This window comes from Argiope bruennichi, chromosome 6, assembly GCF_947563725.1.
Source record: "Argiope bruennichi chromosome 6, qqArgBrue1.1, whole genome shotgun sequence".
NCBI classification, from domain to species: Eukaryota; Metazoa; Arthropoda; class Arachnida; order Araneae; family Araneidae; genus Argiope; species Argiope bruennichi.
Window position 1 is genome coordinate 115,268,630 of NC_079156.1, and position 26,767 is coordinate 115,295,396.

The following is a 26,767-nucleotide window of genomic DNA, read 5'->3' on the forward strand; positions in this document are numbered from 1 at the left end:
CTTCGTTATTGTAAGAAGCATAAAAAACGCATTATTGCTTCATTCGATTCGGAAGTCCCGATTTAGAGGCATTCGCATTTTCGAAATGGCTTGAAGATGAGAGTTTGCCATCCCTGTCTCTACAGTTCCTCAGTTCAGCTATTCATTTAGAGAATGCCGAAAAGTAAAAAAAAAAAATGTGCAGAAAATAATGTGTTGTATTTTCTAAATGTACGAAAATGTCTAAAAAGCCTAGTTAATCTAGTGTTATATAATACAAATGTGCAAACATTTTATAACACTTATAAAAGATTATTACGGAAAATTATCACTCTAGCTTTAATAAAAATAAAAATTAAAAAAAAATTATTTTTCCACTTTTGAGTTTTCGGAACAAGAAACTATGAGGATATTCTTAATAATACTACCATTTAGTAGTTAAATTCTAAAGCGAAATGCGTACTTTCACTTTTGTAATATTTCCATCGTCGCCCAGTGCACTTTCACGATGAAACATTAGTATCTTAGAAGCTCAATAAAGGTCGCCACTCTGTTTGAGATAAAGGATTGCTTTAAAATTTGAAAGATACGCACAAAACAAAGAACAAAGGCAGCATTAAAAAATGTTGATAAGCGCAGCTTATCAGTATTTTTTGAAGGATTCAAGAGCATCAGGAGAAGCGTTTCTGAAATTTATCGCAGGTAATTTGTTTAGGGCAAAGGTGATAGATAATATTATCCGGAGGCATAAATATGAATTCAACACTTTGAAGTTATTCATCATTCGTAATTTTCTGCTGAATACGCCTTCCGCCTTCCGGAAACATGTAAGTGGTCTTATTTACTTTTTAGTTCCTCAATTTTTCGAAACATTTCCCATCTTCTAAAGATAAAAATGTTTTAATTCTTTAAGTGTACTGATTTTATTTTAAACTTCCTTTTTAAGTTAAATGTAATTTGTATGAAATAATTACTTGGAAATTTAAAATCACCGAACTGTTATGGTATTACAGGGGTGTTTGTGCTCCGGGGAAACCCCGGAATTCCGGGGATTTTGAACTTCGATACCCGGAAATTCCGGGGATCGTCGTTCAAAAGGAAGTAGGAATAATAATGAATTATTTATTTTGATCTGGGTAATTTTGTTTGCTTTGAAAGCAGAAAACGCAAGGTCAGTGTGTGTGGTGAAAAATTTTCCTTTCTTTCTCCAAAGGCAGTGATAATGCGTGAAAAGGGGGAAAAACTTCTTTTTTGTTCTTTCCTTATTGCGAGTTATGACTCATTCCCCCGGTTCTCGGACATTCTCTTCTGGATTCTTTTCGGCAAGTAGGCGCGGCAGAAAAAAAAGGGAGAGACTTCGTTCGACCAGATGTGCGATCACGTGACCTGGGTTCAAAGGTCTTAATTTTGCAAAAAAAGTAATTCATTGAACTTTTATAATTAGGTCATTCAATACTTCATAATCGTAATTTTTCATTTCTCCCCCCCCCCTTCTCGAAACTCCAAAATGTCGGTAGTAAGTCCGTAAAAGTTTCCGGGGATTTTTTGGGGTCCCACAAACACCCCTGGTATTATGAATCATCAGATTGAATTGTAATAACTGTAGAATATTTTTCTGATAATTAAGAATTTTAAAAAAATGATATAATTAGAATCTCACAAACGGAACGTGCTGATAGAAATTCTTTGTAAAATTGAGATTTTGTGCATATGTTTATCATACTTAAAAAATTTTTTTTTATTTTCTGCTTTTTCAAATTTTATTGTGGCTCTTTTTTTTCTTTTATAATTATTTTCTGAGCTTTACATTCTTTTAAGGTTAGTGTTTTCATTGATTAAATAAAATTGCAAATACCTAAATCAAAGGATTAGATTGAATAAAATCAATAAATATTTAATAATTAAACTCGATATCATTATATAAATTGGATTGTTGTTGTTTATATTTTTTCACTTTCACTCTGTTACTCTGTAAATGCTTTGCATACTCGAATAGTTAAAAATACATAAAATTGAATAATTTGAAATGTATAAATCAGGTCACATTTAAAGTATAATTAAAGTGGATTTTATTTAACATTTGATTGCTTAGGAACCGTATTTGCATTAATTGCTTAGGAACATAAACAGAATTTATTATCTGAAATATTCTTTCTAAATTCATGCAATATATTTTTCAACAAATATTTTGAAATTGTTTTCCGTCTGCTGATGCTGGCATATTTCACAAGCTTTTATTTAACTTGTCTTATTGCATGTATGTAAACTTTTTTTTTTTTTGCATTTGTTATGAAGAACCAAATTAACATTTCGCATATTTGTCTGTTTCCTATTACAATTAAGCACTTTATTAACTGGTATGAGCGGGTGGAAATTTGTTAAAAATTATCAAAACATTCATTTATTATTATTATAATATATTTAGGAATATGAAATGACTATAAAATAACATTATATTAATTATTGAAAATATTAATAATGATGTTAAATATTAAATATAGAATAATATTAAATTTTTTTTAAAATGGTCGCAAAGGCGGCTTAGATCTACGAAAATTAAATAAATAATATTTATAATCAAAATAGCTAGTTATAAACGTAAAAATAGAAATAGAGTGAAATGCTAAAAAGAATTCAATAATTTTTTTAACAACAATAGTTGGTCAAAATAATAAAAAATAGAATTTCTTTTGAAAAAATAAAGGAAAATGCATAAAGATATGCTTTTTAAAGCAGAGACTGATTGATTTAAAAGTACCAAATTTGGTACATATATAATGTAAAGGATAAGCCCTAGAAATCTAAGATATATTTTGGAAACTTTAATTAAAAGTGTTATTAAGTAAAAATTAATCTAAATTTAGGCATTTTTTTTATAAATTTCGAACATATTATAGAACAATACAGATTCTCAACCATTCGAAGATTTAGATAATTTCTCTTATTAATCGAACCATTTTAATGAATCTGTAAAGTTTTCTGAAGTTTGGGAATATTTTAAATATATGTTTGAATATTTATCCGCATTGGATATCATTGTTGTAATAAGATTCAATAAATTGCATGGTTTTTTTAGATATTCCATCGCGTAATTTTCTTTAATTGTTGAAAACTAGAAAAAAAAGTTCTTGCTTCTTATATGCGGTGTTCCAAATAAAGTATGAAATCATGATATCTGAAAAAAAATTAATTGAAAATTCAATTTAAAGTATACAAATTTTCATTATATTGGTCTAATTTGACTGTTGTTTAATTTAATTTAATTGTTATTCTAAATTATGATAGTTAAAAACTGCTTTAATTATTTTCAACAAAATATTTCACACTTGTCAATGATCATCATATATATATTCATATGATTTTCTACCGTTCATGTTTTTCCAAAGTTTAAAAATAAAAATTTAAAAAATGAAATTTTAAAGCAACTGATTTGAAGAATCAGAAAATGAAATTGAATTTCCGAAAGTAAGAATGTGAGATTCGAAGCAGATTGTTTAGCCACTTAAGATCTCAATTTTACTACAATGACATCAATCATACTCGCTTTTATTACGCATATTTTTAGTCATGGAGAAAATAATGATCACGTAATGCATAAGAAATTTTGCTTAGATTAAAGACAACCGATATTCTATAAGAAATCTTTGTTGATAAAAAGTTATTAGTAAGCAACATTATTAGGATGATTAGTATTGGGAATATACATAAAATATTCAGTTGGTGTCATATTAATTATGATTAATAAGTGTTGTAGAAAGATGTATATAAACTTTTTTTCAAAAATATTTTATTTATTTCAATTAATTATTTTTTTTGTTAAAATTCTCATTTCATTTGCAGGAAAAATATATTTATCTTCATCTGTTTCTTCAGTTCCTTGGCATTACTATTTGCAACAGAATCTGTGAAATCAGACTGCTCAGAAAAGGAAACAGCTCTTGCCTTACTCGAAAAAGCTGAAAATTTCCTCACCAAAGCAGGAGACTCTTATCCTACGTGCAGTAAGTTTGAAATAAATTTCACGATGTGTTTTCATGTTTTTTTATTTACAAAATTCTATCATAGTTCGTAAAGTACAAAAAAATATTTTGATCATTTCTTTAAAAATTGACGGAGATAAATTTTTACAATTGAAATTCATTACATACATTTTATAAAGTTTTAATTTTTAATAAGTCATCGTCTTTATGAAATTTAATTTATTTGAAGAGAGTTATAATTTTAAGAAGACACAATCCTCTCTTTTTATTTATAATACTTTTAAATTCCTTTCTATAATCACTTTGAATGCATCGTAAAATTCGCATAATATATACTTTTCTATCAAGTTTTTCTTTTCTTTTGAGTAGCCAAAAAACTAAGAATAATAAGATATCTTATTTTGATCCACATGTATATATTAAATAAAGGCTTACATTTTCGGGGAAAAATTATCTTTAATCTATATTTATTTCATGGTTTGATAATTTTTTAGCGATAAATATATTGTATTCATTTAAAAACAATCTTTTATTGGCATTACCATATCACATCCACCATATTATCTATCTGAAATAGAATGCTGACTTGATCTCATGCATAAGTTCATTTGGAATAGTTCCCGTGTTTTCTTCATTTATAATAAGATCTTTCAATACGAAAAAGTGTGTTATTAATTTATCTTTTTTTTATATTGTTAGATAAAACTTAATTCAAATTTTTATTAAAAAAACAGAGTGTTAAATTTCTAATCACACCTTGACTAGCACAATGTATACTTGAATGATATGATTAGAAGTATTTGTATAAAAGGCCCTTTGTTTCGCTTGACAACAGAACGAGTCTTGACAACTATGAGACGTTTCCTGAAAAATTTAAATGCGCATGTCTAACTGTAGCAGTCTATGGCTGCGATGATCTCTTCTTTCCGTGAGAAATTATATGAATTCTAAAATAATTTGATGCGTTGAATTAATAAGTATGAAGCGAGAAAGAATCGACACAATTGGCACCTTTAAAAGTATTATTGAAAGATAATTTTATATATTTTTTTCTTTTTGTGCAAACGAGGTATGTATATTGATATTGTATTTTGAGAAGCTGTTGTAATCTAGAATCAATTTATGTTTAATGTAATATAGAAAAAGCGCATTTGAAATTATAAAACGCCCACCTATTTAAATGTGGATGTTTCATTTATTAGAGAATTCCGTTTTTAATGCGTGATTACATTGCTTGTAATGTTCATTTATTCTTTTTTCAGAGAACAATTTAAATTCTACTGATCAATATGACAGTGAAAAATCTTTGGCCTACATTAAAATCTCAAAGAAGCTGATTTCAGACGTGAGAGAAGCCTTTCCATCATGTGCGTAAGCAATCAAGGTTTTTCAAATTGCACATAAATAGACATTAAGTCATAAAAATGTAGTATGGCTAAGAGAAAACTGACGGAACGTTGCAGGAATGTGGTTTATCCAAAATTTAAACGCACTAAAGATACGCACTTGTTACCTAAGAATTGTAAAGCAACGCAAACTGTCTGGTAAGATAAAAGATAACATAAATATTATTTTCAAAATATAACAACCAAAAAATAAAGATATAATTAATGATCATGATGTAAATTTTCAAAAAATTATTCATATATTTAAATTGTAATTTCAATCTGAAAGTAATTTTAAAAAAATATAATATATAGAATATTAGCAAATGTAACCTGGCGCTTCACAAGATTAAAGCCTATTCATGTATAACATTTTTAGTTAAAATTTACATTTGTATTAGATTTTATTATATGCAAAATCCATTTATTGTCTGAAGTAATTTTTTTATTGAAAACTAAAGCATAATTTAAAACAGATGATTCTGAAAATTGGCAATGGCTGAATTTTTACAGCAGATAAATTTATTAATTATATTAGTACAGCAAATTTGGTTGAAAAATACTGAAGAAGATAGTATTTTGAGAGACAATTAATTAAAAATTTAATTTTGCATTCAGAAAACTCGATAAAAGTATGTTATTAACTTTCTTGACACGTATTTTTAATAGTGGGTTATTAAGAATTTCCCTCTTTTTTTTCTTTCTTTTTTTCTTTTTTTTTTATGGTGAGACAACAACGTTTCGTACGTTTGTCAACAATAAAATTTTGCTTTTAGATTTACTTTTATAGGCCTCATTTGAATTTGATCTTTGATCTTACACTTTCTTTTAGTAACGATTAAATTACCATTTTAAAGCTAAAAAATTCACTGTAAATTGATTAACATAAAAAAGAAGTAAAAAGTAATGGAGTTTATAAAGAGTTAACTTTGGCTAGCAAAGGGATACCAAAAAATAACTTCCATTATTTTAAGCGTCTTTGATAATTTATTTAATACAGTAATTAAAACAAGCGTATTTGCGAATAATATATAAATGTGTTAAAAATGCATAGAAATTAAATTCATGTAATTTTAAAAAGTTCGAAATTTCAGATGGTGTAAAACTATAGTTTTGGAAATAATTTCTCCGAAGTTACTATGAAAAAAAAAGGGAAAATTTAGGTTAACTTTCATAGTTTGAATCTATTATTGTTTTTGAAAATCTGCTTCCTTTGAACGCAAAACCTTTACATTTCCTGCATATATTTGGGCGATTAAATAATTTTCAACATCACAAGTGTTTTTTTTTTTTTTTTTTGTATTTGAGAAAGTATAGATTGCGTTTTTCTGAAAGAAATGAAATGATATATATATATATATATATATATATATATATATATATATATATATATATATATCATTATATATATATATATCATTATATATATATATATATATATATATATATAGTAACCAATCTAAAGTAAAGTAGTTTGAAAACGAAACTAAAATGAAAACGAAACAAAACAGTTTCGAAATCGCAACTAAAAACTATTTCCTATTCAAACTAAAACCAAAAAAGGAACAGGAAAAAAAGCTTCATAGTATTTAGAGAGCGCAACTGCAGCTGCTTCTAAAACATAGGTGAATTGATACAAAATTATTAATTCAAGTTAATAGGAAAAAAAAAAGCCAAATGAAAATAAAACCACATAAAAAATATAAAAAAGAATCCGGCCTGAAGACTGTTTCAAGGGTAACCCTCAGGCAGGGATTCAAAGAAAGGGATTTTTTCTGTGAAGGAAATGCAGACAATAGTCTAATAATGATTCCTCGTGACCCGAAAAGTAGTGTTTATTTTTACTTAGTATTTTTTAGTTAGTAGTGGTTATTTTCTTCTAATTTGTTGTTTTGTATTTTCCTTTCTGTTAAAAGGATATATCACTTGGGCCTAATTTCAGGGGATTTTCGAGTCATGAGGAATCATTATTAGACCATTGTCTGCATTTCCTTCACAGAAAAAATCCCTTTCTTTGAATCCCTGCCTGAGTCTCACCCTTGAAAAAATCTTCAGGCCGGATTCTTTTTTATTTGGGTTTTTTTTTCCTATTAACTTGATTTTAATACTTTTGTAAATATATATATATATATCAAAGGATTCTGAGACGACCACATTTCGACGACTCCGTCGCATTAACGGGTGAGACGCGGACAGATGAGTGCATTTCCGATAGTCCCTTTGACCTCTAACAGAATTCTAACAGAATTTCGATATCAGTTTACAAACTGAAATAATGTTTTTAGGCTCCAAGCCTACTGCAGATGACGATCAGCATGTCGTAAAAGAGGAGAAACTCAGTGACTGCTTTGAAATTTTAGCAAGTGGACGCAATAAGAGTGGAATCTACATATTATGGCCGAGGGAGTTCCCAACAGAAAGGCCATTGAAAGCCTATTGTGATATGGATACAGATGGTGGAGGATGGACGGTAATTTTATTTACATTGTACAGATATTTTTTTCTTTTCCTTAAGGAGATTTCAGACGTTGGCACCTCGATAAGAAAATTACAGAGGTTTTCCTCTATCCAAAGGCCAGCAAAATCAATTTATCACTAAATTAAGAGGTTTTTATCACATTTAGTTACTAGAATCAGCTCGTAGATAATTCAGGTCCCTATACTTTACTAAAATAACTACTGCCCGTCAAACATCTTTTTAATAATTTTATTGAATACGAAGCTTAGAAGAAGTACTGTAATCCTTAAAAATTTGAACTTGAGGTTTCCGTAAATATCTATTGGAAGACGAATTATTATATTTATAAAAAAATACGAGCACGAGATTTTGATCAATCTCCATGTTTCGTATCTCCCGGAATCCGACTATTTCATTTTTGGTGTTATAACTGTTTGACTATATGTGAATAAGACAACTCAAAAACGTTTTAAGCAGGAGATTGAAATTTGATGTATGGAATTATTATGAATTTCTTTCGAAATCTCAATGAAACCAGCCCATAAAAAAAAAACGTATGTCTGTAAGGCCGTTCGATCACAAATGGATTAAGTAATTGCATATCGCAAAACTATAGCCAGATAATTTATGTTATAGTCATGACATTTCGGATTAGCATCTTAAATATATATACACGCCAAATTTAAAAACAATTCGGTTTAAGAATTGTCTATTTGTCGTTTCATATTTTCGCATGCATGCAAACAAAATAGGTCAGAAATACAAAGACTTGAATCAATGTAATATAGTATTTTATTTTGTCACTACAAATGTAGAATCATACTAATTTTCGTATCAATTGAGCGGCAAAAAGTCGTCCAAAATAAATATTATCTCGATTCACCTATAAAAATTCTAGATTCGCACCAAAAACCTGCATTTAGTGGCTATCGTTCACCAATGCCATGAAAATTATTGGTGGATTCATTCTAGGTCCAAACGTTCATGCATAGAAACAGAGATAAGAACTTTTTCTGGAGAGACTGCGAGAAAGTTTTAGAAAGAACTCTCCCGGAAAGTTATATAGATTTGTGACGATTTAATGTCTATTAAAAGATAAGAGATATCTTCTCTGGACGGGGGTGGCAAAATTCATAATATCTTTAAATATTTCTTTTATCTCTGGGATGAGCAAGAAAATAAAACAGCTGTGTGGCTTCATGAGCAAAATTGTCACTTCTATCTAATGAGCGATATAGTTTCAGGAGGTCGAAAATGGATTTCACATTACATCGCAATCTTACAGATGCCCTGACAGTCATTGAGGTCCCTGATATTTTATGTTTATGAAATCTGTACAGAGTAGGATACTCATATACAAAACGTATCACAATTCAAAATGCTTCTCTGAGATCTTTATGTATTTAACACATCTTGCAGCTAAAGAAAAGAAACATAAATGGCCATCACACATGAAAAAAATAGGACACCCCAATTGTCACAAAGTTGAAAATATGTTATTCAGTAATATTCAAATTTCAATACGCGATTTTCCCCATTTGAGTTACTTTCCATGAAAAACGATTTTCAATGTTATAAGCAGAAATTTTGGAAATGAGCCAAACACACAAGCAAGAATATCCATAAGTGTGTACTCCTCCACATGCACGTAACATATGTATACATATTTTTGTATTTTTAAATGAAAAAAGTTGTCATTAATATAAATTACGAGATATTTATAGTAATGTCAACAGAAAATTAAATCGAATAACTCAATCAATTAATAGTAATATTAGAAGTTGATAATAATGCCGCTAAATGGCTACTGAGCTCAATTTGCATAGATAGTATAAATGTTGCGCTTAGTGATTTAAGACCATTTATAGGAATCAAAATCTTAAGTCCAACTCCAGAACAAAAGTAAATTCCGAATATAAAGATTTCGGACATATTCTGCGTTACAAAAAATGAAAACATTTGGATAATAATGAGAATTATTTTCTTCAGATACAAGTAGATGTATAAAAAAATTTATTCCTTTGCCATAACAAAAATTTTTAAAAAGTTTAATTTGTCGAATAAAGTAAGATTTTAGATTTTGTAATATGTACCATTTACAATGAACTAGTTACAACTAGGGATTGCAATACCGGTATACCGAATACCGGTATTTTGAGTCATTTGTACAATTTTGTAATACCAGTATTCACAAGTTTAAATACCGGTTTTTCGGTATTTAGTAGAAATTTTTAAAATTGTCTCCACTATATGTTCAGGTATCCCGAACATAGCAATATAGTATACGTTTTTGTTTTTATGTCTCCCCAACGGGCGAAATTAATTAGCTAACTAATGGCTTAATTAATTGTTTAAATCTAAATGAGCGAAACATGGATTATCCCTGAAAGAAAACATTTTATCCATAACGACTGATGGAGCAACAGTTATGAAAAAAGTTGGAAAGTTGATAGGTGCAAATCAGCAATTGTGCTATGCTCATGGAATTCAATTAGGAGTAATAGATGTATTATATAAAAAATATAAAGAACAGAAGAATACAAATATTGTGGATATAGAAATTTCGGATTTCAACTTTGAAAAGAGTAAGAGTGAAAGTGATATTGACAATGAAGATAATAACAATGTAATTGTTGAAGAAGATATTGCTAATGAGGATGAAATATTAACCTATCAAGAATTGCTTTCTATAATTTATAAAGTTCGAAAAATTGTTACAATATTTAAACATTTCCCTATAAAAAGGATATATTACTAAAATATATACTAACTGAAAAAAAACAGAATATATGTTAATATTAGATTCTAAAACACGTTGGAACAGTTTATTCCTAATGATGGAACGATTTTTGAAACTGAGAAATCCAATCCAAAAAGCAATAATCGACTTAAACCTGTAAATTAATTTTGCAGATAGTGAATTCGACTTAATATCCAGAACTATATGAGCTCTACTTCCAATAAAACTGACTATTGAGGCATTATGTCGGATAGATTCTAATTTATTAACAGCTAATGCAACAATAAATCTCATGTTGCAGTCACTGAAAGAACAGCATACATTAGTATCTGAAGAATTATATATTACATTGAAAAATCGCAAAGAAGAAAGGCATACCGAAATAGAAAATGTCTTATGGTATTTACATAATTCTATTGATTTTAAAAATGAAAATGAAAAGAAGAAAAGAAAAGAACCAATTCAAATCTCATTAAGTTTAGAGTAAATTTTCTTAAAATTTTTTACCCACAACCCGATCCACATTCAGAAAAATTCGGTTTAATTATCGAAGATTATGATGTCACTACTACCGATAGTGAAAAGGAATTGTCTCTTGAAAAAAAATTAGAATTAGCAATAAATAAAAAAAAATCAACGAACCAAAATACAATACAGAAATCAGTTATATCCAAAACCATCCGACGAGAAATCGATTTATTTGAAGATGAGGGATTTAGAGGTAAATACTTGGAAAAAGTATATCGCGCATTGCTAACAGTACCACCAACTAGTGTAGATGCTGAAAGAGCGTTTTCGACAGCTGGTAATTTTTACATAAAATTACTTTTCAGGCTTAATGACAGTACAATCGATGCATTATGTTTTTTTTAGATCACATTTCAAAAATTTTTAATAGTACCACAAACTGAATAGTGATATAATAGTGATATTTACACTTTTTTGTGATTTAAGTAAATAAGATATTTCTTTTCTTTTTTGTGATTATATACTGTTATAATTTATAAATTATTTTTTGTGATATTTACACTTTCTAACAAAACTGGCAACAGAAAAAAGAAACACCTGTGTTTTCTTTCTTTTTCCAAAATTTCTAATACCGGTATCCCGGTATTAAGATTTAAAAAATACCGAATACCGGTATTGAAATTTTGGTCCGGTATTGCAATCCCTAGTTACAACAAGTGTAAAAATTGTATTTAAAAATGATCGTTTTTTTATGTTACTGTACTTTCTGACAGTGTATTAGAACTAAAAGATGATTTACCATAATTGATAAAACAAAATTATTTTCTAGGTTATTCAAAGAAGAGGAAAATTCCCGTTTCAACAAGATTTCAATAAGGATTGGGAACGCTACAAGAATGGTTTCGGGAAATTAACAGAAGAATTTTGGTTAGGTACTTAAATTAACATTCATTTTAGCTCAGTAATTATTCAAATACTTTTCAAAAGTGCTTAAAAATTTCATTATCGCTCTGATTTATTTATTTGTTTATTTATTTTTACCTTTTACAGGTAATGAAAACATACGTGTTTTGTGTCTTAGAGGGTGCAAAATACGTTTTGATCTCCAAGAGGAGAAAGGAGGTAGATTTTTTGCAGTTTATGAGGACTTTAGCCTATCAAGCACCAATTACCGCATTGATATCAGTGGCTACTCAGGAAATGTAAGTAAGTAATTTTAACGGATTCCGAATTTCTCAAATATTGCTGAAATTCTTTTTAATATTTGGAGAGAATTGCTAAATGGAAGTAATAGCATAAAAAATTAGCAATTACAACAATTAAGTTGGTATAAAAATAATTTTAGAAAACTGTAAAATATTTAAATCTATTTTCTATACATGTGAAATTATTATTTGAAAACTGTACACATTTTTACATTTCATCTCTAAGGGAGGATGAGGATAGGGCACTGGTATTCGAATTACTTTCACATTAGTTGGTAATAATTCAAAAATTCATTAGAAAAAAAAATAGTATTAGACTTAAATTGCATAAAAATTTTACGAAGAATGAAGAATTCTTTGAAAAAAAAAATAGACCAGATAGCACTTTCTTTAGAATTTCTACATGTCTTCGCACATTTACTGTATTTCGTTTAAGCAATTAATATTACACATCAATAACTGTTGATATGACAAGGATTCATCCATGCTTTATTACTCTCAATCGTTTGCAAACATATGAGCATTTCAGAAATTCATCTAAGTAAATACCTCCATGGTTCTTGTAGAGCAGACTCTTCACTGCGAGATAGAGCAGTTAGACTGAAATGAATTTATAATAAAGAACTGTTACATATAGAGAAGCTGATTTCATTTAGTGAGCGTTATCGTGAAAAAATTTCAGTATGCAGTTGATCTACGATTTTCTCAAAAGCAGTGGCTATTTTAAAAGCAGCAGAATGAAAACTTTTGAATACTTCTGCTTTTATTGCTTTTCTAATTCTGCAGCTCTAATTTTCAACTGTCTACAAATGGGCCTTGGCAATGTGCATAAACATATAATGAGTCATATTTTATTACTTTTAATATTTCTATGTAGACAAAGTAATTCAAATATGGCTTTCCTTGGAATGTACAATCGATTATTGTCATAGCTGAAGTAGTAGCAGGGATCATGGGAAGTCGATGTTGCTAATGTATCCCACTATTACTGCATTGTGTATTAAATGTGTTTGCATTATTATTGCATTCACACCATCTGATTAACAAATTGTTTCAATAGATTTACCAAACATTTTTGTATCATCATTCTCTTTAGCTTGTATTAGATACATGTTGTCATCGGGAAATTTTTGAATGAGCAATAGAATTAAGAAATGCTTCTTGCTTTCATTTTAGAAGAATATATTTTTCGACATATGCAATTGGTCAGGTCAATTTCAGTAGATTTAGGAAATGCGTAATAGATTCAGTGATCTCTTCTGTCTTTTCATTCGGATCAAATAATATTTTGCTACACACTCTATTTATTTCTTAATGATGTATTAGCACTTATCTTCTAATAACGGAAAGAATATTGTCCATGATTATTAGAGAAATATTGAAAATATATCGTAGGCAATTCTTCTCATTCTTTATTCATTATATAAGGATAATTATGTAAATAAATTTAAAAGTAATACAGTCTTTTGAGTTCTGTTTTAATTTTCTGTTCAAGAGAAAATGGCTATTTCCGGAAAAGCATTTAGTGTTCTATTGGCAATACTTTATTATTCTATTTCATGGTAGAGGTGAAAATTCTTTCTAGTACTTCTATGCTTTTCCAAGAAAATTTTACTTAATTGAATTGTTTCGGTGCCTCTTGTTCAAATAATAGGAAATAATCAGAAAGGCTATGACTTTTCTCTGGTGACTTATTTATCGTCGCGTTAGAATTGTTATTTTGTTTTAAATTTGATTTGGTTTGGGGTTTTTTGGCACAAGAACCAAAATGAATGTCAGACTTCGTCAAACACGTATATTTCTAGTTCCAAGTTTAATAAAAACGTTTTTCTTATTATTTAAGAGCTGCTGATAGTGGTATCGTACATATAAAGGATGTTAATTTACAAGTTGAGCAGAAAATTTGTAATTATATACATTACTGAAAAGGTACAAATTGTCTATTCTTCATCTGAAATTGTTAATTGATAATTTCAAATGTAAGGTATTATTCGAAGAAAATTTATGGATTCTAATTCATGTTCATGGAAATTTTCAAAGATTATGGGAACGCTATTCCCCTTACAATATAAAGAGAAAATTAGTTGAAAAATTCCTTGCTTCTTTTCTTTCTCTTTACGAAAACCAACTTATTAAAACAGTTTTCCCCTTTCTAGTAATTGATCGCAGACTAAATCCTTTTTCTTAGAGTTTCTTCATGTATTATTCGATATATTTGAAAAGAAATTAGGCTTTAAAAAAGGAAAATACCATTTGGCATCTATTTTAAGTTACGTTAAAATGTGGATGAATCAAAGTATTTATCTTTTAAATTTCGTAATATGCAAATTTTAATATTTTTTTTAGGGAATTTTGTATCTACTAGATTTCCAGTCGTATCGTATCAAATAAAAAGAAAATATAAAGTCTTAAAAATATTTTATAAAGCATGTGTATTCATTAAACCATTTTTCTGTGATTATATTATTACTATATGAGAAAAAATCCAATGGAACTGAAAAAAATGACCATTTATACAGGAATTAGTACCTTTTTAGAATATCAATGTCGTGAATGTAAAAGAATAATATCAAAGAAATATTAAATCAACATTTGCTTTTATTTATGAATTTTGAAATTAAAAAACTACAAGACTATTTAACATTATGTTTTTTTTATGTGAAACAGATTATGTCTAAAAGTTTGATAGCAAAAAATTACAAAGCCCAGATTTTAAATGTTGTTATTGTTTGAAACACCACAATTAAAAATATAATTAACATTAGCAAAAGCTATTTTTTATCAATCCATTTGACTATTTTTAGAGAGATATTTCAAATTCATTAGGTATTCGAAAAATGGAACGTTTTTATTTATCATGAATGGAGTTTTAGTGCTTAGAAAATTTTAAAAAAAAGCGATTTATTCCTTAGAATTGGAGTCAATATTTCTGAATTCTGAATTCTATATCCTTTCGAGTCGTATGGATATAGACAAGGGTCATAAAACGAATTTAAAAATATATTTGAATGTTCCTGAATAGTAATTTAAATATAATTCAAACTTAGTTCACTAATTTGCATTTTAATTTCGAAATTAATTTATTCTATCATGATTTAATATATAAATCAAAATAAATGACAATTGCTTAACTTTTTCCAGAGCATTACACATATCAAAGATATTTTAAGATTAAATCTTTAAAATAAAATAGAAGCAAAAAATAATTCCTTATCGGTAATAACTTCCTTTCACTTAAAATCTGTTTCTAAATTTCTCTGGTACTTGTTTGACTTCCTATTCTAATTCATTTTTTTAACGATCTAACTAAGAAGGATGGTAAAAGTAATATTTAGACATTCTGTTTTTCGGGAAAGGATTATCTCTTGCAAAGATTATATTATTATACGGCATCCCTCCACAGTGAAACTTCACAGCGCAGGTGAGGACTCTCAATAATTCAAATCTGCCATCTTCAGTGGGCCACGGTGGCCTGGTGGTAGGATCTCAGCTTCGGAACCTGAGGACTTCAGGTTTGAGACCTGTATCCACCGAAAAACCGACGTGTAAGCGGGTTCTGGTGAGCGTTGAATATTTCGGAGCCAAGCGCCTTTCGGTTTGTGGGGTGTACAGAAGGGGATATCAGTTCAGGTGTCGTCCTCGCCATCTGACCGTTTTTCAAAATTGTCCATCTCAAAATAGCCTTAGTATTGCTTTGAAACGGGACGTTAACGTAACTAAACAAAACTAAAATAAGCTATCTTCAATTCATAGAATTTGATGTGCTCATTCTGAAGAAAGAGTGAGAAGTAGAAGACTGCTGTGCTTCTTTGGTGACATGTTCGTCCTCTCATTGTGTGACGAAAAATTAATAACATTTTTTTGAGTCAGCTGAGATTATTATTTTACACATTGAGCAAAATATATTAAAAAATTGAGGTTAAAACTCCAAATACGTTATTTCTGTCGATAAAGATGGAAGTTGTTACTTCTAGGCTCAAATTTCTCAATAATTTCAAAATTAAGGTGACATTTCGCGTAAGTATTATGAATTTTATTTCATGTAATGAAAAATGCTCTAAGAATTTTACCATTTGTGAATTATTGGCGGAAAACATAATGTCCAAAATTTATAGAATCTCAGGCCAATCTTCTTACAGTGAAAATACTTTAAAGGTCCAAAGAAATTTCACCGCACTGAAAAATATTATTAATATTATTATTTTAGCATTTTATTAATTATCGTAGACTAAATACCGTTTTGTCATAGATTCTTTATTTATTATTGGATATATTCGAAAGCCAAAGTTAACCATAAAAATCGAAAGCGTCTTTAATAGTTATTTTAAGTTCCTTGGAAATATTGACGTTTTAATCACCTTAGAAGCCGAATCAAGTAACATAGTCTCAAAATTTTCAGATCCATTCTAGCGAATTTTATTTCCACCAAGCTTGCAATGAAACCAAAGAAAAATATCTTTTATTTTTAAAATTATTTTATAACATATATGCATTAATGTATTAATGTAACTATTTTCCGTCACAATAAGAATCATGAACTTAAAGGAATACTAAGTATACTTATTTGAACTATATACAAACCATTTATGCACGTTAGATTAGAAAAAATCATAAGAATATCGATATCGTGAATGTAAAAGAAAAATATCAAAGAATAATAAAATCAACTTTTATATCTATTTGTCAATTTCGAATTGAATAATTAGATTATTAAACTTTTTATTTTCAACATAAAAGAGATTACCTTTAAAATTTCAATGGATAATTCTTAATTCGCTTTGCACTTTTAAGTCGTCTGCAGCACATAAATACAGATGTGGATCATAATATTAATGGACAAATATCTTTCAGTCTTCTTGAATGGCAAATTAAATAGAACTAAGGCTTTGTAAATAATTTTGCATTTTAATTTCGAAGTGAATTCTGTGGATTAGGAGTAACTACATTTTTATCAAAAAAGAGTAGCAATTTCAATATTTCAAGACAATTCCTCCCACTGAGCACAGTGTGAGATTTTAAAATCTGCAAAAAGAAACGGAAAAAAATGTAACTTTTTCTTTTATCGAAGAGAATTTTCTCTCCTTTTTAACTGTTTTTCTTAGAGTTATGATTATTTCAATGTTGGTTTTAATAATTATTCTCTAACTCAAACATTGTATTTGATTGTATTCTCATGTTTTTATATTAATAATACTTTTTGAGTTGTTTTAATTTCTGGAAATGAAAAGCATTCCATAGAAACAATACGAAAAACTAAACAATACTCCAAAAAAATGTAAGAAAAGTTCGTTTTTACTGATTGCGTTGCTTTTTCTTTTGTTGTTTGCTTTTTTTCTAATTCTTTATTCTCGACGAATTCCTGTTGCCAAATACTTTAACATAGATTATTTGTATTCGCTAGTTATAGTTTTTCTTATTGGAATAAATAATTTCAGATGTACAATATTCTCTTATTATCAAAGAATACAAACGACAATTAACTTGAATTGATATGCTTTTGTAGTTTATAAAATTCGATTTGAGTGTATCATCTACATACATAGTTGTTTTCTTTTAAACAAGAAAATATTGTATAGTATCTATATCATATTTCATCATTCCTAAAATCGATTTCAAGAAGTTTATTTATTTATTGGCTCAATGGAGTATTTCTTAAAGATTTTATTTCATTTGTATGCCACAGACTTTGTGCTGAATTATATTTTTCCGAATGGTCATGCAGAATAGTTTTGTTTCTTAGTTGATGTTTAAAGATTATTTACTCACTGGATGTGACGAACTGCTATGAAATCAAATGCTTTTTTTGCGGAAGTTCTTTGACATGCAATTGAAATAAATTACAGCTAAATTACAGTTATTTTGTAATTTTGATGATTCAACAAAAAAACCCCATAAGAACAGTTTCAAAATTGTGCTAAATTTTCGATAATAAACCAATATATAATTGAGATTTATCTAATAAGGACTTTTACAGTGATGGGACCTACATAGGTACGCATCTTATCCCAACTCTAGAAACTCTTTGATACGCATTCAACGACGTAATATAAATATTATTAGTATGAAACAAATTATAACATTATCTACGTTAGAAAAAGAAAGAAAAAACATTGAAAACTCTTTTCCCTACAGAATGAAAAGCTCCAAAAATTATTTACTCACAAACTCTGGCATCTTATAGTTATTAAATGTAATATACATGAAATAATTTATACAAATTTCATTTCTTTTCATTTTTAGCTGACACAATGCAGTACCATAATCAATATGAATTCTCCACAAAAGACAAAGGCAATACCGGATTAGCAAATGAATATCAGTCAGGATGGTGGCATAGACAAAATGGTGTCTGTAACTTAAATGGTGTTTACAAACCTGGCAAAAGTAGTACGCAATACGTTAACTGGTGGAAGCGTGACAACTTGGCAACCGTTGAAATAAAAGTGAAGCCAAACTAAATCGATTCTGCTGCATGTGAAAAACTGCAATGCATTTATATTCATATTGATCCTTATTTGTTATGTTATAATGTAGTGTAGATAAATAAAATAAATCTTTCTTTATATTTGAAATGCGTATATAGTTTTTAATAAAATAAATAAATATTGTATTCTTTTCCTGTTTTTACAGTCATTTAATAAGCTACCTATGCAGGAACGATAATGCTACATGTCGTTACTTTGAGAAGGAATTTAAATGTAATCAGTCTGTTGTAGAAAAAAGAAGACACAGTTTATTAGTTTTCAAATCCATAAGGTGAAATTATTAATTTTATCTTATACTACAATCATTTATAGTAAACGATTATTAACATTTTGAAAGATAATTAAAAGTAGAAAAATAAGAGCATGTGACATTAAAAAACATGTAAACATAGAATAGAAATATTTTTCTTTCTTTACGACTTCTAGCATGTAATATTTAAATAAATTAATATCCTATCGAAACTTCCCCCCGTTGGAATGAGATACAAATGTCGAAAAAGATGAATAACGATGCTTTATTCCGCAAGAGAAATACGATCGTTGGCAACAAAACAGCGTAAATGCACACGAAAACTATGCTTGAGGAAAACAATCATCCACAGGCAAGAACAAATCGTTGATTAAATAACAGCATATTGGTGCTCAGATAGGAGCTTGCTCCACGTTCATTGCAAAAGAGAAAATTCATTCATAATTAATTAAGCATAATTAATTAAGGCTGCAAGCTCATTAAGTTCATTGCATAGTTAATTAATGCTGACCCCTGTCTTTCTAAGCTCTCTATTGAGCAGGTTTGCTGACTGGACACAAAATCTAGGATCTGAGCCACAGTAGAGATCACTATGGCTCAGCTTTAATTACTATTACTTAATCACCTTACTTACTCTGTTTTCCGAAACCTACATTTTTTTCAGCAAAATTCAATGCGAGTTTTGTCACTATGGATTGGTGCTTTGAATTTGTATCTATTCAGCATTCATTAAAATATTTGAAGCCTTATCTTACCGCGATACTCACTGGAAAGGGAAGCAATCTTACAGATACATAAAACTGCTTCAGATGTTTCGTAATTCCTGTAGTACATAGAACTATGATCGATAGCCTGGTATAAAGTAAGCCGACTAATGCGATATCTTTTGGCTTCACATTGAGCGATGTCTGAAGACAAGATTATTTCTCTACCTGATAATGTCCTTGAAGTATTATGTCAATTCCTGTTCTGCTGCCGCGTATTGCTTACACGGGATTTATGTACAAACCTGCTTTAAAAAAAAAAAAAAAAAAAAAAACGAACTTTTACGAAGGAAGGGAAAAAAATGATAAAATTGAAAATATATGCGCAAAACAAATAAAAACAGGTAAATGACACAGAGAACAAAACAAAATTAATAAAAACATTAAATAAAAAATATATAGAATATCATAAAAAAAAGATAAAAAACTGGAATTATAAAAGATTGTCATCAATTGAGTTCATCTAAAAGAATACTTTTTTCATCACACAGGTAGCGCTTTAAAAGCATTAAAGCATTCGAAATCATAATTATCTATCTCTAGATAAATTATTTTTGTAGTACAGTCTTTATAGTACAGTCGTCAACAACAATAAAAAAAGGGAACACACTTGTAACTTTTTAAAAATTTATTATCGCATCAATACTTAACTTTTGTCGATGAAAATGATTCTAATCAAGCCGCAGATTAACCAAGTAAATTAACATTAAACTCTGCCTCAATATTCTCTAATTGTGACTATCATTTATTTGCTTGCTCATTAATTTTTATGAAATTCTGAGGAAAATTTCGGGACCATAAATCATAAGTTTTTTTCTCTCATTAAAAGAAAATTATTTTATTCATAAAATCACGAAAAAATGAATAAAAAAAGCAAATTTAATATTTTTTAACGAATTCTTAACAATTAATGTATAAAAAAAGAGAATCGTAGCGTTAGTGAAATTTTGCATGCGAGTGAATCTGACATGATAAATGTCAGAACAAAAAATAAATGGGTATGCATGCCCCAAATAGTTTCTAAATTGTCACAGAAACTGTAAAATTCCTCCAATAGATATGCAACGTCAGTTTTTTATGGTACCATATATTAAATTTACCTATATTTAGTCTATTCTTCATGAAATACGAACATCAGCAAGGCACTATTATATATCAGTTTTGTAAATATTAAACTTATTTTCAGATCACATGATTTTAATTTAACATGAATTTACTTTCATTTAAAGAAAAAATTTTACTTTATTAAGTTGTCCTGCGGTCATATTTGACAGCAGGACAGATTAACTGTAAGAATATGTTGTCAATTTTTATTCTTTGTCAGCATTTAACGTTTGCGGGTGAATAAAATAGAAATTTAAAAAAATCCGCTCATTTTCTTGCTGTTTATTAAGTTAATTAACACTAAAATAAGGAAATTAATTAGAAACTATTATGTTATAACTTTAAAGAGTAATTCTTACATATATATAAATTTATTTATTTCGTGTATATCGGAAACGGTTTCATTCAGATTTAAATAAAACTCTGCTTTTTAAGTTTATCTTTATGCGTTTCTTTCCTGAGAAAAACTCGATTTTACAGAAAATAAATAGATAAATAACATAAATAAATAAAAAAAAACATTTTTTACAAATTATTATAGCCTTTTTCTAAATACCCTCATGCTGACAATGTAATATGTAACGTGTTACATTTATTTGAAGACTATAGCACTTTGCCCTATGTAATTCTAGTGTGGACAAAAGGAAAATCATTTACTCCAGATATTGAATTTTCACTATAAGTATTATTACCCTCATGTAATTATTTAATAAAATGTGTGAAATTTCATTACACTAATTAATTTTCCTTTCTCTAATATTTTCTTAATTTAAAATATTATTATTATAATGTTATTGTACAAATATTTAAATATTTAACATTTGCTTAGAGTATTGAAATAATTAAAATACTATAAAACTCTATGTAAAAACCAGAAATATATTATTTTTATTATAAAAAAAATATCCCTAATAATATTAAAACATCTGCTACATGATTAGCAATCGTTTTTACTCGAAAGCAAAATTCACTCCTTTCAGTTAACAACGATAAATAATTAGCTTAAAATGTCTTCACATTATTCGGATCTGACCTATCAGCGATTAAAAAAAAAATATGGGTTAAACGTATTTCATTCGCCAAGATTGAAGATGGCTGTTACTTTATTAGAGCGGGTTTCTTAGAAAATGTCTGAATGCGGAATTTTTTTTTAAATTAATGGAAATGTTTCAATCTATACTTATAATAAAGCTCAATGTGTGTGTGTGTGTTGGGGCTCTACAGGCCAGACTGTTCGACCTACAGCTACCAAATTTGGTACGTGTGTATCTTGGTGGCCGGGAATGTACACCTCAAAGTGATTTTTTCCGAATTTTTAATTAAAATTTTAATTAATTAAAAATTAAGTGAAATTTTGGCATTTTTTCGCAATAACTTTAGAAAATATTGCAGCAAAAACCTGACTTTTATATCACACTGAAAATAAAAAAATTATGTTTTTAATGATACTAATGTTTTAATATACAATTTAAATTCCTATTTTTAGTGATACTAATGTTTTAATAGACAAATTAAATTTCTATTTTTATTAATAGACAAATTAAATTTCTATTTTTAATGAATTTTTAAAAAATAATCTAATTTTATTTTTCAACAATTTATTTCGCATAAAATAAAATAAAATTTTTCCTGCTCGTGCATATTACGCGTGATAGGGGAAAAATTAGTTTTTATCAAAATTTTGCCAATATATTGACAAAAGCTTTAATGGGGAAAAAAATCAGCTGTTATTGCAAGTTAGATATATAAAAATGTAATTTTCAGCACGTGTCTGTAAGAAATGAAATGAATAAAAATAAAATTGAATTCTGCTGTCACAAATTTCATGTTATCATACGAGATCATTATTATTTTTAAAGTTATTATTTGTCTTAATTAATTTAAATCATTAACCATTTCAAACTGATTTGAAACAATCACGTGACTATCAGATTACGCATGCGTCGATATTTAAAAAAAATGATGTTTTTTTTTTTTTTTTTTTTTTTTTTTTTTAAATTTAAAAATCGACTGACCTCTAAAACTTTTGCCTCAAAGCCAGATTTTTTTTTTTTCGAATATCCGGTTAAAACTGGTTTGAAATGATGACTACTGTATTGCGCAATCATTAATTTTTAGACAAGCAAAGATTTTGTTTTTCCATCTCAAAATTTTTCGAGCTTCCAAACTTTTATTGCTAGCTAGAAAATTGAAAATGAAAGTTTAAAAAAATTATATTATTATTATAATTATAATATATTTGTATATATACACCCTTCGATACCTCCCGTCAATGTTTCGTGTTGGTTTCCGTTTTCCTCTTTGTGCTTCTTCGGACGATAACTTCTTACAACTCTGCCCTTTATTGGTCAGACAGAAGAAGCAGGTACATGGCGGATATTTGCGCTAATTTATAACTTTTTGTTGGAGATAAGTCACCAAATATTACAATCTGATTTATCATTTTTAATAACCTTAAAAGCGATGAATCAATGCCTCAAAAGCGATAAATCGTCTATTTTCTCCAGTGCATTTTGTGGCTACAAAAGCCTCAAGCCAAAACAACACCATGTTCTCACATGATAATATATTTTTTTTAAACTTCAATGCAATACAAAATGTTCTATGATCTTTTACAATACATTTACATTATCTATATTATTAATTCATTAAATCAGATTAATTTAAGGCAAACATGTTTTAATGCATATACTTTCAATTCAGGATTAATTTGCAAACTTTTAATAATAGAAATACATGAGTTAAAATGGTGTAAATGAAGTAAATATATTTTATGTAACTTCAGTCGATAAATGCTCTAATAAATTAAGGTTATCTAGCTTTAATCTATATCCTCAACTCTGTGAATCCTATTTAACAAATATTCTTGAGACACTAATATTTCAAATAAAAAAAGTTGCATTGTAATTTATTAAATCAATCACTTAAACTGACTGATTTGTGGAAATTTGAATACCATTATTCAATAAAAATGGGCGATTTAAGATCACTTTTAGGACCGCGTCTCAAAGATGATATCCAAAGACTGTTTCTCAAGACTGTTGGCCTAAGATTATAAAAATGTTGATTGTTCTAAACTATTCTTTTCAGAACTTCATACAGCGATCAGATTTGATAGCAGAATATAGAAACGTTCATATATTTATTTAAAAATTGAAGTGTCAAGAAAATTCCGCATATTTTGATTCCTTGGAACCAAACGTCTGTAAAATTTAGACTTCGTAATTTTTTTAAGTATATTTATAGACCGAAACAAAATAAAATGTTGCTATTCCCAGAATTTAAATCGTTTTGAAAGTAAAGCAAAGACTGATTTTCATGATGAATCTGAGAAATTTTTGTTGGATAACTCTTGAGATATTACATAAATTATAAATGACATTCTTTAATACACATAAGGTTTAAATGTTCAGCGATTCTGTTTTCAGTACTCACATTTTTAAAAAATTCTTTGTTTCTGTAAAAAATGTTTTATATTAATTGCAATTTAATCATTTCCACTTTAATTAAAGTATACATTCTAAGGGAGCTGACAGAAAATTAGAAATACACATATTCCATTATGGCTGAAGGTCTTTATAATATTATGAGCGAATTATATGGCTATCAAAATTTGAAGCTTTAAAATATTTTGATGAAGAAGCTACTAAAATAGGAGTTACATAGAATATTTAATTGTTAAAATATTAACAAGCATTAAGATTGGCGAAACGGCTGGTCGCCAAAGGCGGCTAGTAGATAATAAAAACTAAAAATATATGTAATTTGATATTTTCTAATCATATTAAGGATTGTCTGAATCATATAAGAATTGTTTCAGTTGAAACTGAGTTATCTTGCTTATTTTTCCCAAATTTTTGTGAGAAAAAACGAGCGGAAGTCATTTTTTTTTGTTATTTACAACCTCAGATTTAATGAATATGCAGTTCCCGGTTTAGTGGCTCATTTGGGTGAAGTTTTTGGCACCACTCGATACCAATTTAGTTATGATGCTATAATAAATAACCATGTTACAAACGTTCTCCGCTTTCTGATGATTGCGCATTTTTTGTTGAAGAAATTTGGAAATGCCAGGAAACTTTTATTGGACATTTTATTGCATAATGCCATGAGTGACAAATTTCAACACATCAGCAATTATCATTTGCACGAAGATTCAATCGAAGAATATGTATAAAAGGAATGGAACGTTTCCTGAATGAACATGGTTTCTTCTCTATTTCAACCTAACGGCTTGTTTGAAAAATGGGGCGATATTTCGTATGTACTTCTTCTAGTTTGTCTATTTTCTCATATAAATATCTTTTTATTTTATCATGTATATACAACTTGGCAGAAGCAGGCTTTAGTACATTCATGATGATGTTTAGCCACCTTTTGCATTATTGATATGTGCTCGCTGATTCTTGAGCCAGCTGTCAGTGCCCTTTATCCATGCATTGGTTGAGCAAGCTTCAAAAATAATGCTTCTAATGCACAGCTTTGCAGTAAATCTAAATGATTTTGGTTACTTCTTTTAACTGTTCCTGCAGTTTTGAAGTTTATCCACAAAAATATTTGCCAGTTTCCACTTCCCTCCCACACTTGGTATTTGATCTTCCAAAAAAAAAACAGATTAAAATTAAATAAAGGGGATGAATACTTATGATAATGATAAAAATAAGATAAATAAATAAATAAGTGTATTCATTTATATGATTGCAAATTCTTTCCCTGTCATTGTCTTCCATTTTATTTAAAGAAACTTCTTTTTTCATTTTCAACTTCCGACGCTTACGAAAGAGGTGTTAATTTTCTCTCTCAATGACGTAAATATAAAATAAAAATATTTTTGGAAACTTGAAAGTGTGAGCTTTGAAATGAAACATTAAATCTTTTTTTTAAAATTTTAGATGAAAATCAATTTTTAATATAGGCGAATACCTTAATGCCGCTGATGATAATTAAAAACTTTAAATAACGATTTGAATTAATATTTCTTTTTTTATTTCCTATGAGCTCAATGAACTAAGGTTTGAAAATATAGGATCTAACTTTGCATTTAAGTTAAAAATAAACATGTTACAGAACAGTTTAGTCCTAAAGTTCATATTCAAGACCGATTTGGGTTTTTTTATATTGAACCTCAAACCAATATTCTTGATTTGGTTTGATTTTAAAAAAATTAAGTAGAGAAAACTATTTTCTTGATCATGACATCCTCCCTGCCCCAATTATCACCAAAAAGAGAAAGGTTAGGCGTTATTCGGGGATAACAATCTATCGGATTTTGAAAATTAGATTAAACGTTATAGAGAATTAGATGGTCTTCATTAACAATATTATAACAATATAATTAACAATATTTTAATAATTATAACAGTGGTCTTAAATTAGGACGGGTATGAAAATGGATTTAAAAAAATCTTGCCAAAAATCAAAAATATTTTTACAAATGTAATTCTATAAACACATTTTAAAATATTATCTAAGTATATGTTTATTTGGATGCGCTCTGCTATGGTTCAGATTGGTTGTGTCATTTTTCGCCATACAAATTATACACTTTACTGTCTCAATTTGTAATTGTAGAATTCTGTTTATAGTAGAGTTTTATATCGAGACTCTTCAGGAGAGTATTGCGTCAAGTGGTAAACCAAAGAACTATTATCTGAGACCAAAGAGAATATGTATTCTTTCTTTTGACATCACTCATCTCTTAAAATAAATCTTAATCTCTTCAAAAATATGAACCTATAAATGAAATGCTTTATCATCAGCATTTAATATGTTACTAGCTAGTACCCGGCGCGTTGCTGTTGCCCGGCGAGAGCAACAAAATCAGGAGCATGCGCAGTGACAGACAACTCTTGTCGTATACAAACCCATTCGAAACAAATGTGTCATTGTCATTTGTTTCCAGACTTTTTGAGAATGTCACTATGAATTTTATTGCGTCGAGTGTAATTT

At 28.2% G+C, this 26,767-nt stretch overlaps 1 protein-coding gene across 3 annotated transcripts; it reads left to right on the forward strand.

Annotated features, from left to right (window-relative positions):
• The first annotated feature begins 744 nt into the window (after positions 1 to 744).
• Positions 745 to 18,694, forward strand: LOC129972693 (techylectin-like protein). Of its 3 annotated transcripts, none has more exons than XM_056086916.1 (7): positions 745 to 806; positions 3,820 to 3,980; positions 5,222 to 5,326; positions 7,630 to 7,814; positions 11,840 to 11,942; positions 12,061 to 12,216; positions 18,456 to 18,694. In XM_056086916.1, coding segments are annotated over exons 1-7 (930 nt in total). In that variant the 5' UTR covers positions 745 to 804; the 3' UTR covers positions 18,674 to 18,694. The 3 variants fall into 3 exon arrangements, with proteins under 3 accessions (XP_055942891.1, XP_055942893.1, XP_055942892.1); XM_056086918.1 differs by having other exon boundaries at positions 12,061 to 12,212; positions 18,456 to 18,634; XM_056086917.1 differs by lacking the exon at positions 5,222 to 5,326.
• Positions 18,695 to 26,767: the final 8,073 nt, after the last annotated feature.